This window comes from Notolepis coatsorum (assembly GCF_963971535.1).
Source record: "Notolepis coatsorum genome assembly, chromosome: 2".
In the NCBI taxonomy this organism is placed as follows: Eukaryota; Metazoa; Chordata; class Actinopteri; order Aulopiformes; family Paralepididae; genus Notolepis; species Notolepis coatsorum.
Genome location: NC_140166.1, coordinates 178,326,993 through 178,344,272, shown reverse-complemented (window position 1 = coordinate 178,344,272; position 17,280 = coordinate 178,326,993). Strand labels below are relative to the sequence as shown.

General features: G+C 42.0%; 1 protein-coding gene across 2 annotated transcripts in view; it reads right to left on the bottom strand.

Moving 5' to 3' along the window:
* Positions 1-17,280, bottom strand: part of cc2d2a (coiled-coil and C2 domain containing 2A) — a 71,805-nt gene extending 54,525 nt beyond the window's left edge. The window contains exons 1-11 of one of the 2 annotated variants that reach the window (XM_084307563.1): positions 17,226-17,280; positions 16,762-16,872; positions 16,556-16,631; positions 10,487-10,540; positions 10,082-10,162; positions 9,680-9,815; positions 8,909-9,144; positions 8,651-8,752; positions 6,684-6,764; positions 6,371-6,571; positions 5,219-5,378 (exon numbers count right to left, since the gene is read on the bottom strand). In XM_084307563.1, the coding sequence (XP_084163689.1) occupies positions 5,219-5,378; positions 6,371-6,571; positions 6,684-6,764; positions 8,651-8,752; positions 8,909-9,144; positions 9,680-9,815; positions 10,082-10,162; positions 10,487-10,540; positions 16,556-16,631; positions 16,762-16,778 (1,144 nt within the window). In that variant the 5' untranslated portion in view covers positions 16,779-16,872; positions 17,226-17,280. The remainder of the gene's footprint in view (positions 1-5,218; positions 5,379-6,370; positions 6,572-6,683; positions 6,765-8,650; positions 8,753-8,908; positions 9,145-9,679; positions 9,816-10,081; positions 10,163-10,486; positions 10,541-16,555; positions 16,632-16,761; positions 16,873-17,225) is intronic. The other variant, XM_084307564.1, reaches the window with a different exon arrangement.

The window sequence follows — 17,280 nt, the reverse complement described above, 5'->3', positions numbered from 1 at the left end:
AGGTAGGTAATTTCGTCTTTCCTTGTGACAATATTGTCACCCACTGTAACTGAGAAGCCGTCGGTCTTGCTGAGTTTGTTATTTGAACCGAAGAGAATGGACTCTGTTTTGCCCATGTGTAATGATAGTTTGTTATCAGCGAGCCATATGCAGATTTTGCCTAGTTCCGTGCTGAGGGTTTTTTCTACCTGCAATTTGTTCTTGTCAGAGACCAGCAGGGCTGAGTCGTCCGCAAACAGGAACAAGTTGCAGTCACAGGCTGACGACATGTCATTTGCATAAATTAGGAAGAGTAGTGGTCCTAGTATGCTTCCTTGTGGAACACCACAGCTCACTGTGAGGGGGGGGGATAGAGTACCGTTTACCTCTACCATCTGTTCTCTCCCCTCCAGGTAGGATTGCATCCAGCTCACTGATAGGCTATCAAAACCAATTGCTTTTAGCTTGTCCATTAGAATGGAGTGATTGACAGTGTCGAAGGCCTTTTGTAGGTCCAGCATGACCATGCCGCAGTATTTGCCAGCGTCCACCTCTTGTTTGATGTGGTCGTTCAAATAGAGGAGGCATGTGTCAGTGGAGTGGGACGTTCTGAAGCCAGATTGGAATTCGTAGATTAGGTTTTTTTCCGCCAGGTACTTTTCGACCTGTTCGTAGACTATTTTCTCCATGACTTTCGAGATGGAGGTAAGAATAGAAACAGGGCGGTAGTTGCCTGGGTCTAATTTGCTGCCCTTTTTGTGTAGAGGGGTCACTCTCGCAATTTTGAAGTCCTTGGGGACGTGCCCCTGTTTTATAGAGAGGTTTATTATGTGTGTGATGACTGGGGTGATGGCGGCTGCTGCGTCTCTGAGGAATTTGGAGGGGATGTTGTCATGGCCAGTGGCCTTGTTAGGTTGGAGGGCGCTCAATTTTTTGAGTACCTCATCGGTTGTTACCATTTCAAGTTTGAAGTCGTCTTTGTGGACCCCTAGGTTTTTGTAGTATGCTACTATGTGTTCTACCCCATAATGCCCTGAGTGGGAGGGTAGTTTGTTTACCAGTGTTGTGGCTATGTTTGTGAAGAAGATGTTTAAGTAATTGGCTACATCCAGCTTGTCTGTGATGAGCGTGTTGTCCGTCTTTATGTTTATGTTTGAGAATCTGGTTTTAAGTTTTTTACTGCAGCCTAGTTGATTATTGAGTAATTTCCAAAGTTCGCGGGGTTTGTTTTTGTTTTCCTCAGTTTTGTCGTTGATGAAATTTCTTTTTGCGGTTCTGATCATGGTGTTTACGTCATTTCTTAGTCTGTTTCTTTGGATTTTTAGTTCAACCACGTGGGCTTGGAGTTCACTGTTTGAGCTTTTGGAAAGCTTTGTCTGACTTTTATGAAGTTCAGAGCATTTTTTGTCTCTGGTTTTCATAGCGGCCAGTATTTCAGTGTGCATCCATGCCTCAGCGCGATTTTTAACCCTGGTGGTTCTTATCGGTGCCATGTTGTTGAGTATTGCTGTGAATTTGGTTTTGAATCCAAGCCATGTTTCTTCAACCTGTGTACCACTGAGCTCATCTGACCAGTCCAAGCTCCCCAGTTCTAGGTTAAAGGCCTCTCTAGAGTAAGTTTTGAGGTCTCTAGATGTGACTGTTTTGTGACAGCCGGCCTTCTGTTTTAGCTTTTTGCGGGTACAGAAAATCATATAATGATCACTTAACCCGCATGCTATCACCCCTTTACTGGAGATCATGGACTTGTCAGAGGTCAAAATGAGGTCAATGGTGGTTTGTGTCGAATCGCATACCCTTGTGGGTTGTGTGATTAGCTGGCTGAAACCGTGCAGGTCAGAAAATCTACTGAAGGCAGGGTTAGAAATTAAAAAAATTTTTCAAGGGCTTTTTTTGCCCCCCTTAATTGATTTTCGGGGGCTTTTTTTTGTATTTCGGGGGCACTGCATTTTTATGATGAAAATTAACATAAGGATTATAAAACATTGTTGACACTTTTTTTTACAGTCTTCGTCCCTATGTTTGATAATGTAATGTTAATGTCTCCATATATAGGGCTCTACGCTAACCTTTTTCCCAAGGAGCACATGTGCTCCTAAATAAAATGTTAATAAATAAAATCTAAATAAAAATTTAGGAGCACACAAAGAAATTTAGGAGCACAGTGAAAATTGTTCAAGTAACACAGAGTTTATTAACTATTTATCTCATGCATTATTATACTGTGCGTGTGCACACTATGAATTGAAAATGGGGGACCCTGATGTAAACAAGACGAAAGTCTTTCTCTGGTCTGCATCCCCTTAACTTGTGTGTATTGAGCTGTACTGTATTGTACCCATTCTGCAATCTGTTAATAAAGTTTTCAATCAATCAAACGCAAAGGATATCGGTTGTCAAGCTGCTTTTGTATGTTGTAGTGTTGTTATGATACCAACATTTTGACTTTGATACAGATAGGAAAGGTAATGGAATATATTATTAGATGACAGAACATTGAAAATTCTTTATACAATTATTTAATTCATTATGAAATAGAAATTCCGTTTTTGGGTGGAACGTTTGTTGCAAGGAGGGAGGAGGCGGGGACCGCTGCGTGTTACACACAACACGGAGAAATGGTCTAGCTGCTTCGGTGCGTCGTTAACGTTAACGTCGGAAGAAATTCCCCACTAAGCCCTAAATTCAGAGCAGAGCAGTATCCTAATGACTTTTATGCTTCAGTCGATAAGGTGTTTTGCGAATTCTGTCAACATACCGTGGGGACTGGACCCGCAAAAACACGTGCGAATATCACTTCAAAAGCCATGTCAGCCGGATTCCTCTCTTTCTCCTCGTCTCTCTTTTGCTCAAAATAAAAATGAATGGGCTTCATGGCTGGCTGATTTTTTTGCGTTGTCTGATTCTGAATGTATAACTTGCCTAAGCCGGTACCGTGACTTTGTTTTCGGGCGCTACTGTGATTGGACGTTTATGCGCCTTGTGTAATGTGGGACTATTATAACAGCGGAGCTGTTTTGTAATCGTCACTCGTCTCGAGTAAATGATTTTTCCGGGTGGCGCACACACACATATTATTAGGGCCAAATACAAGGGAAATGCTCGCACTGTAGATCATATATATAATTAGTAAACTGTCGGGGGCATTTTCTGCCCCCCTTAACTGATATTCGGGGGCATTTTGTCCATTTTCAAGGGCATTTTGCCCCGAGCCCCCGTTAATTTCGAACCCTGACTGAAGGCCTTGAAGACGGGTGCTGATTTACGCAGCATATCCGTGTTCCAGTCCCCAATAAGAATTTTTTCTACCCCCTCCACCCCAGCTAAACACCCATCAAGTGTGTCATAAAACCCACTCTGTTCTGGTGGTCTATAGATTGTGCCTACTAGTACCGGTTTCGCCCTGTCTAATAAGATTTCAATCCAAACAGTTTCAATTTCATCATGGTTAAGGTCAGTACGGTTGATGTATTTGGTATCCTTGTGTATATACACACAGACGCCACCTCCATACTGGTTCCTATCCCTCCTGGATCATTCAAATCAAAGGGTATTGCACATAAATAGGCACTTCAGAATCTGAAGTTCAGATAATCCTTGAGAACGTCAATCGGCTCAGCTCACCAACAATAAATCAAAATGACACCATTCACCATCGTAGCCTATAATAACAGCATTGCATTGGCCTATCAACCGGTTTTAATAAACAAACAAACAGTAGCATGTGCATCTTTTAGATCAATTGGGCTATGAAAATTAGGCTGCCTCTAAATATAAAAATGAATTAAATAAGAATGGTTTGCTTCACTTAATTTTTTTTAAAGAAATATATATATAGTTTTTTTCAACTCTGACATGAAAATAAAAAATTCAAAAATTCAAACTCATCCCTAATAGATACATGAAGACGGCTCAATGAATTAACTGTGTGTGTCAATAGAGACCAATACTAAAAGGGGAATGCCACTCATTTTAAGAATTCCCATAATGTTCATCCCTGTGCCCTGGTATTTGAGTATTTGTGAACACTCCCCTAAAGCTAGGAATCAGAGAGACTACCCTCCAATGGGTGATGTCACTGGGATGGATGAAATGTAAATGTTTGTGTGACCTCTTACACCCAAATGAGGTGTATATCCCAGCATTGCTAGAAGGTCTGAACCAGGATTAAAAACGAATTTGGGTGTAAGAGCTCACACAAACATGTAATTGTCTCAAAAAGTCAGTGTGAAGATTGGATATTCTTCAGGGATATAGACCTCTATCTCAAGCCGCTCTGACTGACTCATGTGAGATTCTGACCTGTATACTTCGATTTTTAGACTTGTGCTGTGTGTCCACTGGGAATAATACATTTTTCTCAGTATTTTCAATGGAAAGACACTGCTGAGAGCTGGGCATGTTCTTAGCACTCAAGAGCACAGAGGGCTAGAGGTTAAAAATATCCACACTTGCTTAGCAACAGCAGGAATAATGATCAGTGCTTCTCCCCAGAACCTGATGAGCACGACTACTAGCTGAAAGAAAAACACAAGACAGATAGTAACAACAGTGTAAGCGGCCAGCAATCAATGTATCAAACACAGGGTTCCCACTGACATTGCAAAATGAATTTCAAGGACTTTCAAATACTTTTCCAAGCACTATTTTTAATTTTAAAAGGGCATTTAAAAGGATACAATTCACTTTTAAACGCAGTTTTTTTATAGAAAGATAATCTGATCCAGGGCGGCTGGGTGGCGCAGCGGAGATTGCGCTCGTCACCAATGCAAGAGACTCCGGTCTTGAATCCGGGTGTCAGCATTGCCTCCGGCTTGGGCAGGTCGTCATACTAACTCAATTGGCAGAGTCAGCGGGTGGAAGTCGATGGGTGGTAATCTGGACGTTGTGGACAGCGACTCCTACAGGTCGGTTGGGGGGCGCCTGTACAGCAGAAACAGGAAATAGCGGGGGTAGTGTGAGCCTCCCACACATTACACCTCGCCAATGAGAGTCCACACTGGCAGGTGAAAATATGCGAAAGGCTGCCTCCTCGTGTATCGGAGGAGACACGTGATGCAAGGCTTCTATCTTCCCTACAACCGGCCAGTGGGGGGCATATGCGAGCAACGTTCAAGACAGGGGAGGGGAGAATTGGAAACAGCGAAATTGGGATGGGAGAAAAATAGAAAAAGAGGAGAAAAAGTGAAAAAAAAAAAAAGAGAATACCAGGTTTTTAGGGAGTCCTGCAAAAGTATACCTGTTCTGTAGCTGGGGGTGAAGAGGAGCTCACTGTCCTGCTGAAGGCGTCTATGGTATCCAATGTACTCTGCCCTCTTCACCTCCAGGAAGTCCTGAGACGACTGCTCGATGAGGAATAAATCCTCCTCTTCATCACGCACAAGAGGAGCTTCTACGTCCTTAGTGTGGGGAGGAGAAAATTATTATTATTTCTTTTTTTACATTATTCAGAACATCTAAACTGTTGGAAACCATCAATGAGCAGCAGCACATACATGCACAGCACATGTGTATTAACCATATAATGGCAGGTAAGTGGTCTATATGTTAAAATAATAGTTCTACATTCTGACAGCCATCACTGATATAGAGTGTTGGATCTCCCAGTCCCTCCGCTCTGCAAATTTAAACAAGTAAAAATTCTCTCTCCTGATTGGATAAAGTGGGAAGGGATACCAGAAAATGTATTTTGTGTTTACTGCAGAGTGGAGGGACTGGGAGACCCATGTTACTGACCAAACACTATCAGTGATGGCTGTGGAATGTAGAGTTATACAACACTTATTTTACCAAAGAAATACCACTTAAAGCACCTTTAAAAAATCAACCCTCGCTCACGAGCCAAAGACCAGAACCTAGTTCTAGAGGGGATACATGTTTTTAATCTAACATATTGACCATATCCACAAACATTGTATGGCCTCATGAAGTCAGCGTGAAGGTTGGATATTCTTTAGGGAATATCTCAAGCCGCCCTGACTGACTCACATGGGATTCCTGTAACTGTATACTTGGACTGTTTTTAGACTTAAACAATGTTGGCACTTAGGCTGTGTGTCCACGGTAAATATTTTCTTCTTTAGAGAGCCCTTTTCTCAGTATTTTCAATGGAAGGACAGTGATGATAGCTGGGCATGTTCTTAGAGAAAAATGAGCAAAATGGCTGCCCTGTGAATATGGTCAATGGTGCCTAAAGTTGACTATTTATCTAAGAGCATAAACTATGGAAGGTTGAACTGACTGTTTAAAAAAAGCCTCATATCCTTTACTGATTGACAAAAATGTCCATCCGTTTAGACAATTAATGGGAAAAATGCACAATTATAGTTTGACTTTAAGTTCAAGCTGAAATTGACTGAATTCTTTAATCAATTGACTTTAATCATCTCACCCGCTCCTCGTCTTCACTATCGTCTTCCCTCTCTTTCTCCGTGTCTTCTTCCTCCTCCTCCTCTGTGTCCCCCCTCCCCTCTCCGTCCCCACCGGTTGTTCTTTTCCGTCTTTTCTTCCCCGTCTCGTCCTGTGGCTCGGGGTCGAAGTTGAACGTAAAGAAATTGTAGGCCTCTTCGGCTGTTGGGAAACCTGTTTCTGCCTAAATTGGCAAGACAAACAAAAGTGAAATGGATTGGCCCGGGATATACAACCAGTGTACATTAAGAGTAGTATATTGTATTCTGTGTTCTCATTGTCCTGCCAGGCCTTACGCGTCTCGATGCCTCTCGGAACTTCACCCTGCTGCTGTGAGGCGGGGCGGCGTCAACTCTTCCCGCCCCATCTGGGTCCACCTGCAAAACACTGGGGATGAATCCTCTTCATGCTCCACCACGCACTCTCACTTAGATGAGCTAGGTTGTTATATGAGGATTATGTTTTTTTGACTTTTCGAGTGCTTTCAACACCATCCGACCCCTCGGAGAGAGAGAGACAAGCTCAAAAAGATGGGGGTGGATCCATCCTTCACTTCCTGGATCACAGATTATCTGACAGGATAACCACAGTTCGTCAGGCTGGGGAAATGTCTCACCATGTGTCAAGGTGGTGAGCAACATGGGGGCTCCGCAGGGAAACTGTTCTGGCTCCATTCATGTTCACTCTGTACACATCAGACTTCGACTACAACACCGAGTCCTGCCACATCCAGAAATACTCTGATGATACAGCTATAGTGGCGTGTGTGTGCGGAGTGGACAGGAGGGGGAGTACAGGGTAGGGTTGTCACGATACCAACATTTTAGTTTCGATATTATACCAATATGAATTTCGATACTTTTCATACATACATCGGCAATCGCAGTGAGGATCTTTATTGATTAACGTTAGCTAGCTAGCACATCTAGAGACAGTTTGCATAGAATAAACTCAGCTAACGTTAGCTTATATAACGTTAGCTAGCTATGTAATTTTAGTTAAAGCTGAGACTATTATGGTTAGCTAGCTAGCTAACGCTAATCAATAAAGATCCTCACTGCGATTGCCGATGGTTGTGGGTAGGCAACATGGGATGCTGTGTTTGCTAGCTTTCAGCATGGCAGTGTAGGCTATGTATAGCTTATTATTAGGCTTTTCAATTTATTTTCTATTCCTGCGAATAGCATTGTGGACATTTTCTAATGATCGTATATAAGTAACTGTAGTCACGAGAGCTAGCATAGGGAGCTCAACACACCAGAGGGAGCTCCACAAATCATGTTAAACCCAGATTCGGCTCAAACAAGGGACTAAACACGTTTAGCAATTATGCCACATCAATGTGGAACGCCCTACCCACAGCTGTAAAGGAATGTGAATCACTACCGACTTTCAAAACCACTCTCAAAGAGCACCTACGGGAGACTGCAATTCGAAACTGGCCCCTGTAAATGTCCTAACCCAACCCCCTCCAATGTACAGTTACCCCCCAAATGCACTATAGTATCATTTTGAATACTCTAGTACCGCGGTACTATACTACCGGTATACCATGCAACCCTAGTACAGGGACCTTGCGAGAGCCTCCGGTGACTGGAGTGAGAGGAACGGCCTCCTACGGAACACCACCAAGGTGGTCGTGGACTTCCGAAGATCCAAGCCTGCCCCTTCACCCAGTCAACATCCATGGGGAGGTAATGGGGAGTGTGACACAGTATCAAACCGAAACGGTAATTTTCCATTTGGATTTCTCAAATATTTCAGAAATTATTTGAACCATGTAGACAGCAGTTTTTCCCATAGGATCTTTTTCAGGGGGGGTGGTAGGCCCCCTGAAACTACTAGTGTTGCCGCGGGGCGCGTGTCTCACAGATACGTGGTGTCAACAGTGTCGTCATAGACGTGCGCAGTAAGGTGGTTGTTAGTATCGATGCATTTCTCTACACTGGGCTGAAATTAAACGATTGCACATAAATTAGGTAAATAAATATGAACAATATTTATTTAAAACACATAAATTAACTTATTTACAATTATACATACAGTAGTGACAACACACATGAACTATTTACAATACAGGGAGGCACATACAACACTCATAACTATTTACAAAATAAATAAAATCATCATTTATTATTCAAACGTTTTTTTAAGCTTTCAGGAGGGGCGGGGGGTTCCATTGGCGGGGCGGGCCGCGCCTTCAAGGCAATGGTAGGGGAAACACTGGACAGGGTGTGTGTGGTGGACGGAGCTAGACCCTCACCTCTCTGTCAAACCTGGTGAGAGTGTCTCTGTCTCGGAGGCCCTGCAGGCGGCTGACTGGCTCCAGGGAAGCCTCCTGCTGAAGAAGACTCTCGGCTTTCGACTGGAACAAAATGGAAAGTCCATCGTGTGAAGGTACAATATGCTTAATTTAACAGGAATTGCATTTAATATACCCAAATTATTTAATTGTTTAGGAATCTAAATCAATCTTGTTCAAAATCTCATCAAAGACTAAATGCAAGAGGCTGGGTTTTACCCTGGCTGCTTTCAGCTTGTCTTCCATGCGCCGCCTCATGGCGTTCTCTGCGTAGCTGGAGCCGGGGGTGTGCTGGGTTCTCTCCGAGGAGCTCTGGCTGGGGGAAAGCGGCGGTCTCTCTGCGTGGCTGGAGCCGGGGGTGTGCTGGGATCTCTCCGAGGAGCTCTGGCTGGGGGAAAGCGGAGGTCTCTCTGAGTGGCTGGAGCTGGGCGAGGGCTGAGGCAAGGGAGCGAGGCCTAGAAAACAAAACGAGTACCTTTCATTTATCACATAGCAGCAGCAAATAGCGTTTTGCTGTCAGGTGCTTTTCACTGCACAAAGTAGACAGTTGCTACGTGTTGCTATGGACGCCAGACTCATCTTTGGTGAGTTACTTACATCAATTTCCATTGAAAAATCGCTAAAACTGCAAAAATAAATTACAACGTAGAGAAAAGGAAGAGTGGCGGTTTGTCCCGTGATGCTCGTGAGATTTTCTGTGGCAGCTTTTCACACATCAAAGACTTCCAAACCATCTTCTAACCCAAACATCCACCTGTCAATGAGCGCAGTCAACAGGAGTGATCCTCTACAAACGACAGCTTGCCCCAGAAATGTGGCATCAACTTCCCAATAAAATCCCAATAAACCCCCATAAAATCCATTCAAAATACATGACATCATTTCAGAACGTATGGGTGGCAATCTGAAAAACAAGGCCCCCCCCCCCCTGCATTCAATATTCTTTTGGAGATACACTTTCCCCTGACATCACATGAAGGCCAGCCTCACCTTTCCGAGAGCCTGATGGCGGTCTACGCAGCACCACCGGCTTTTCAGGGGATCTCTCATCTCCACTGTGTTGACTGGTAGTGATCTCCTCCACGCCATCCTCATCAGGCTCCGTAGCAGAGGCCTCTTCAAGCACCTTAATTAGGGGGTGAAAGAAATGAGAACAAAAACAACACAACCGACGACAACAATGTATTGTGGGGGGCGACAGTGGCTCAGGAGGCGGAGCCTCTGCCGCTGGTGTGTGAATGTGTGAGTGAATGTGAGGCACAAGTTGTAAAATGCTTTGGACAAAAGCGCAATATAAATGCAGTCCATATGTTTTGGGCTGTTATTATACCTGAGGAGTGGTTACGGTGATGTGAGATAGAGGGATTAAAGAGTGAGGGTTGAACGTAGTACCTTTTTCTTTCGTCTCTGTCTCTGAGCCCTCAGCTTGCGCTTCAGGGTCTCCCCAGGGTCCTCCTCATAACCCGTCAGCTCCTAGTGCAACACAGACACTGTTCAAAACCAATAGCAACGCGCAGATCTACTTCGGACAAAGAACACTCACACTGCAGCTTACTAACGCTAGACAGGAGAAAAGGGTGAAGCGTATATGGAAGGAAGAACACAAGAACTTGTGCAGCAGGAGCTTACAGCTCTACTACACAGGAAGGACAGGAGCTCCGTCTGAACACGTCTTTAGAGCAGGGGGCTGGAAACATGGGAGACAGCAGCACACAATAACAGCACGCTAGGTTGCTAAAGCCTACAAGCTAAGCTACAGCAATGAGAGGCAGCTGGATAACACACACACACACCAACCTCCATTGAAGCTTGTCCTCCATCGTTAGTCGACTTGGCAGTCGGAACCAGAGCCTACCAGATAGATCATAATGCTTAGATATATCCTGCCTTATTTGCCTCTCTTCTTGTCTCTCTGTGTGTGTGTGTGTGTGTTTCAGTGTGTAGACTATGGTGTGAGATTTTCCTTCAGGTCTTGTTTAGTCTTGTACAGTCTTGTACAGATTGGGTCTCATTCACCAATGGACTTAGGACAAAAGATCTGACAAATCTTGGTCTTAGCGCCACTAAGACATCTTAGGGCCGATTTTGGGATTCACCACCCGTCCCTTGTCTTGGATTCGGTCGAGCAGGATTTAGGATCCCTGAATAGCAGTCGTAAGTTGACAGACTGGTGTGCGCCGTGTTCTTAAGGGCTTTATTTGGGAGGAATCATAGTGATTCCTTCATGTCAACTCTACAGGCATCCTTGGAATTAATTTATCATAATTTAAATAAATATGACAATACTTGTATGATAATCATCACCTGCACCAACTCATCCAAACAAACCTCCTACTCACCTTCAAAGCCCTCCACAATCTAGCCCCCCATCACTGACCTCCTCCAGGAATACACCCCCTCCCACACCCTCCGCTCATCATCTACTGGACTCCTCTCCATCCCCAGCTCACGCCTCAGCACCATGGGTGCCCGAGCTTTCAGCTGCTTGGCTCCCAGACTCTGGAACTCCCTGCCCCCACATATCCGACAGTCTGACTCAGACTCACTATCAACATTCAAATCTCAACTGAAAACCCATCTGTTCAAACTCGCATATTCACTGTAACCTATGTCACTGTCCTATACCCCCTGCTGTTTGTTTGTTTTGTTATTTTAACTTCACTGTTTTTATACTTCCTGTTGCTTGTTTTATTGTTAACCTTGACTTTTAACTGCCTTGTGTTCTTTATTTTTATTCTTATTTTCTCTATGATCTGTAAGGTGACCTTGGGTGTCCTGAAAGGCGCCACCAAATAAAAGGTATATTATTATTATAAAGAATTACGTTTTATATTTAAAGTCATGCCTCAATGACGCATTTGATGCCCGAAAATAAATAATATGGATTAATCTGATCACAGGGCAGCTGGATTAACACAATATCTGCCACGCAATATCAGCATCATATAGCTCTACCGCCAACGCTGTAAACGGTGGGAGTCGCTCACCTTGTTTGCAGGGCTATAACTATATTATAGCTATATCTGCAATACTATGGCCCATTCGACATTGGGTATCTATCGTTCAAGATGTGGGAAAGTAATATTTTTTCCATTCATACATTGTCGTTTTATACCGTGGTGAATATAAGTATAGTTTTAGAGTGGTCTGGGGTAATTCCTAGAATGCTAGTTATAGGCCGTGATGCATATTATACTTAATCAATTGGCATTTCGTCCCTATACACGCTACAATAAAAAATTCAAATGCATATGATCGGTATATATTATGTCCCATCATGCATGCAAGAAATGGGGGGGGGGGGGTCGTTTATGATTAATTGATTGTCAATAACGGCATTCGGTAGTACAACTGCATACGTTGATCAGATGGATTGCAATGATAGAAATGGACAATCAAGCTGGAATTAACGTTAGATTGCTCTTACCTCTAGCCGATGAGACTGCAGAACGAATATTCCAATTATTTGATTGCCATCTGCTAGATCGTATTTCCGTTTGGCCAACGCCATAAACTCCAAAAGCATATTGATTCTTGCGTCTCGACAAGATAACTGCGCCCGGACGACATTCACAGACGCACAGAGCCATGCTTCCTGCAGAAAGTAAGTGCAACATCAGCCGAATACCACCAGGCTGCGGTATCAGGCCGTTGCAATCTCAGACAGAGTGCCAGAGTTTCCCAGAGCCTTGCTGGATGAATTATGAATGGAAATAGTGAATAAAAGAAATAACGATCACAACAACGAGTTGACTCGTTGTTGGCACTCAACGATTGGACGGCAATAACGAGTTAACTCGTTTTTGGCGCAGAAAGGGTTAACCATATCTAAACCAGCTATTTTGGACAAATGTATAATTACTCAGATATGCAATTATTGTGAAATGATTGAAAATAATAATTATTTAATGCCTTCTGTGGCATTTGTATTTCTTATTTGTTAAATATCTGTTTTATTGATTAATTATACATTGAAAGAATGCAGGCTATAGCCAACATGCAATATATCCCATTGATTGGTACAATGGGACAGACATTTGTCGTTTTATATAGCTATGACCTGCATTCTTTCAAATATATCATTAATCAATAAAACAGATATTGAAATACACTATGTAGCCTACTACAGGGGTTCCCAAAGTGTTCAGGCCGCAACCCCCGAAATAACGGTGTCAGAGAGGCGCGACCCCCACTATTATAATTTTTTTATTTTTTTATAATCTTTTTTTTTATAAATGGAAATGTATGGTTGAAACATGCAAACGTTCAAACGCACACACACTAATAAGCATTGGAGGCTTTTAACCAGGGCCGGACTGGGGAAATCATTCAGGCCAGGAAATATAGTGCAAAATATAGCCCCAGTCAGGCCACTTTTTAAACGGGGGGGTCTGGGGGTCCCCCACCAGGAAAAAATACTTAATTTCCTGCATTCTGGTGCAGGAATTTTTTTATTTATTTTTATTTATTTTTTTTATTTTTTTTTATTAACAGTAAGAAGCATTTTGTATGAAAGTATTCTGTACTTCTGTATGACAACTATTAAAGAACTTGAACTTGAATGCCAGTGTTCGTGATGGCATCACAAATTATTATTAAAAAACAGGCTAGCATATGTATGATTAGCATTAGCAACAACACTGCTTTTGATGGATTTTCTGTTTTTTTGTAATGTCAGATTGAAAATAATACAATTTTTTATTCAACTTCAGCCCTGATCATAACACCACATATTCATTTTACAATTCTAATACCCTTTACATGCCAGTGTGTGTGATGGCATATATTTGCAATATATCAAATGCAAAGTAGATTTTTCTGGGGGGATTATTACAGGCTAGCATGCGTCAATGATTAGCAACAACACTGATTTTGATGGATTTTTTGTTTGGGTCCCGCTTCCACCAATCACATGCGGCTCCCTTTGTTTGTTTGTTTGTTTGTTTGTTTGTTTGTTTGTTTGTTTGTTTGTTTGTGTGTGTGTGTGTGTGAGAGAGAGAGAGACCCCCGCGGCAGCTCGCGACCCCCACTTTGGGAACCACTGGCCTACTACACCAACACTGCAAATGACAGTGGATAAATAAATAAGAACTAAAGCAAATCGCGAGGATATATCTATAGTGGAATAGACTGTATTAATATTCCCTATTTATACCGTCTTGTTGCACCACACACGCACACTATAGCCTACATGTCTAATGAATGAACAGTAGGCTTATATTCTAATTACTTGTTTCATTAGGATTTAGTAGATACTATATGCTCTGCCCTATATGTACAGTTAAGTACAGTACACATATTAAGGCCGCCAGAGTCGGGCGTACTGTGAGCGGATTGGACTCTGTGGAGATGTAACGCTAAGATGTGTACTGTACTACTATTGCAGCGCAGTATCTGTGATCTCCTAATAAAACAAGTAATTAGATTAATATAAGCCTACTGCGTTCATAGTTCATTCATTACGCACGTAGACTATACAGTACTGCGCGCGCGTGTATGTGTGTGCACGCGCGCGCTACTGCAGGTGGCCACGAGCTGTGTGCTGACAATATATTAATCTCATTTTCATCTGTCGCAAAGCTCTTCCACTACCTATATCAGCCACCATTTCCGCTCTGCCCTTTGATTCGATTTGAAATCTTTATTTCGAACATGTAAATGAATACAAACAAAATAAATAACTAAACAAAATCAAAACATAACTCAAACTAAATAATAACTAAACAAAAGCAAAACATAACTCAATTTACATGTTTGAAAAGGAGTAGGAAGAAGTATACACTTATTTAATCCTACCCCTTTTCCACTACTCAAATGAGTGTACTAATTTAAAACATTAAAAAAAACTAAATAGGCTATATATAACAAAAAAAACAAAAAACGATATATGTAAAACATGAAAGAAATAAAATAAAAATGTAAACACCCGTGAATATCAAGTCCCTTCCTCATCCCTGTACCTCGTGAACATCATTTCCTTATACATCAGTTTGAATTGTTTCATGTTTAGACATTGCTTTAGCACCACATTTAGACTGTTCCACAGTTTCACTCCACATATTGAGATGCAGTGTCTTCTCATGGTAGTGCGTACATTTAGAACTTTTAAATTGAGTTCTCCCCTCAGATTATAACCCCTATCAAAGAACAGTTCTTGAATGTTTCCTGGAAGTACATGACCTTTTGCTTTATACATTAATTGTGCCGTTTTAAATTCCACAAGATCATTTAACTTTAATGTTTTTGACTTTAAAAATAATATGTTTGTGTGATCACGATAACCTGTAATGGTATGGCCCTTTTTGAGTATAAAAAGTGGTTGTAGTGTAGAATTATAAGTGTTTCCCCAGACTTCAGCACAGTAATTTAAATATGGTAAAACTAGTGAACAGTAGAGAATGTAGAGTGATTTTCTATCCAGAATGTGCTTTACTTTACTCATGACTGAAATGCTTCTTGACAGTTTCAGTTGTTCAGTTGCATTATAATGAGCTGGACAGGTGTGTCTGTATGCAAATGAAGTAAACGGGAACGCACGTTCATGTTTGTCAATGAGTGACGTTTCTCATTGTGGGCATCGCAGCTGTGATAATTTTGGCCACTTAACACTTTCACGGCCAACCACGTATATATACGTTATTGGGGGCGCCAGCGGTTAACGGCCAAAAACGTATAATTCTAATATATACGTTTTTTGATCGTTTTCCCTTTTTTCGATTTTAATATCCTATTCAATGTCAGGGACCTGTATGTTCCCGTTAAAAGGCATACTGGGACTCTGAAGGTGCAGTACCGGCCAGATCCTGCTAGTAGGCAGTATCGAGAGTGCAGTAAACCCTGTTCCAGACTGGGTGCTAAGTTTAACCCGCTCTGGACAGACTTTTCTAGTAATGGGAAACCTAGGGCTTCACCCAATCGCATTGAATAGTTTTCGGGGCCCCCGATCCATATGTTGTGGTGGGTTATGTTGTGGACCAGATGGAGGATGGACCAGATGGCGATCAAATAATTAGAATATTCTTTTTGGAATACCACCGACCACAGGTAAGGACAATCTGACATCAATTTCAGCTTGATCGTGCAAGGTTATCATACCCATCCCCCTGATCGGCGTGTGTTGTGGTAATAACGAATGATATTTGATATTTCAAATAATCAGAAACGACCCCCCTCCCCTTTCATGCATTCATGATGAAACATAATACCTATGATATAGATTTGATTTGAAAATAGTAGCGTGTCCAGGGACGAAACGCCAATGGTTTTAGTAGTATTCACATTGCGCCCTGTAGCCGGCCTCCCAGGAATTAGCCTAGATCGTTCAGAAATTATACTTATATTCACCACAGGTTGTGTTGTGAACGTATTCATGAAAAAATTTATTCTTTTTTGCATCTTGAACGGAAGATAGTTACTGTCAAATTACCATGGTATTGCATCCATAGCTATAAAATAAAATATAGATTTAGCTCTACAAACAAGGTGACGCACAGTGAAACTATGTAATGGAAAGCTGGCCCAGCTATAGCTAGATGGGGAAACAGGCTCTCCACACATTGGTGAATCCGGGTGTAATTGTCGGCGAGTTTATCTTAGGTGGTTCCAAGGTGGTTGTCGTAAGAGAAATCTTATGGCAATGTTTGTGAATGAGACCCATTGTCTCTTCCTTTATTGGTTTCATTATGGCCTGCATAAGGTACAAGTATTACATGCACACTGAAGGGGGTAGAGTGTAAATTGCAATAAATAACATAAAACAATTTTGACATGTCTTTACTTTACCTGGGTGTCCGATTGTGACATGTCTTTATTTACCTGGGTGTCCCATTGTGACATGTCTTTATTTACCTGGATGTCTTTATTTACCTGTTCATCATCTTTTGTTTTTACCAATGCTTCTTGAAAAGCACGTCGTTTCTTTCGTAATTTGTCTCTCAGATCACTGGAATAAAAACCCATGGATATTTAGAATAAATATCCTCTGTCCACACAGAATATTGAATGGATGAAAATTAGCATAGTATAATTCTAATCAAAGTTGTTGATGCTTGAAGAGGGTGTGGATAATCTACCTTGATGAGGAGGCCATGTTACAGATGAGCAGTTGTCGTACAACGGCCCAGTTCTAAATCCAGAAGAATCCCATACTCAGCAGCAGCATCCTCCTCTCTGGCACAACGTTTCTGAGTCATGAAACACATTGTAACTGATACAGGCTAGTAGACTACTACTTGTAACATGATATGTATACACTTAAAGATATCACGACGTAACAATAAACAAACTGCGCTTTACTGCAACAGAATGCATGTTGTGAAAATGATAGCTGGCTATCACGCGAATGATACCCAAACTAGACTAGATAATTATAGAGCAGAAAGTCGTCAGACAATGGCCATTGTTGTTGTTGAGGTATTCGTGGTTGTAATACAAGCCAGGAAAGCTGTTTATAAACACTTTTATAAACGCGTTGTTCGTGCATTCGGACAGTTTTCAATGCAAATAATTGCACTACTACAGCGTACAAATGACTTACTGTTATTGGTGCTGCTGGTGTGCTGCCTAGTAACGAGAGATAAACTACTTCTCAA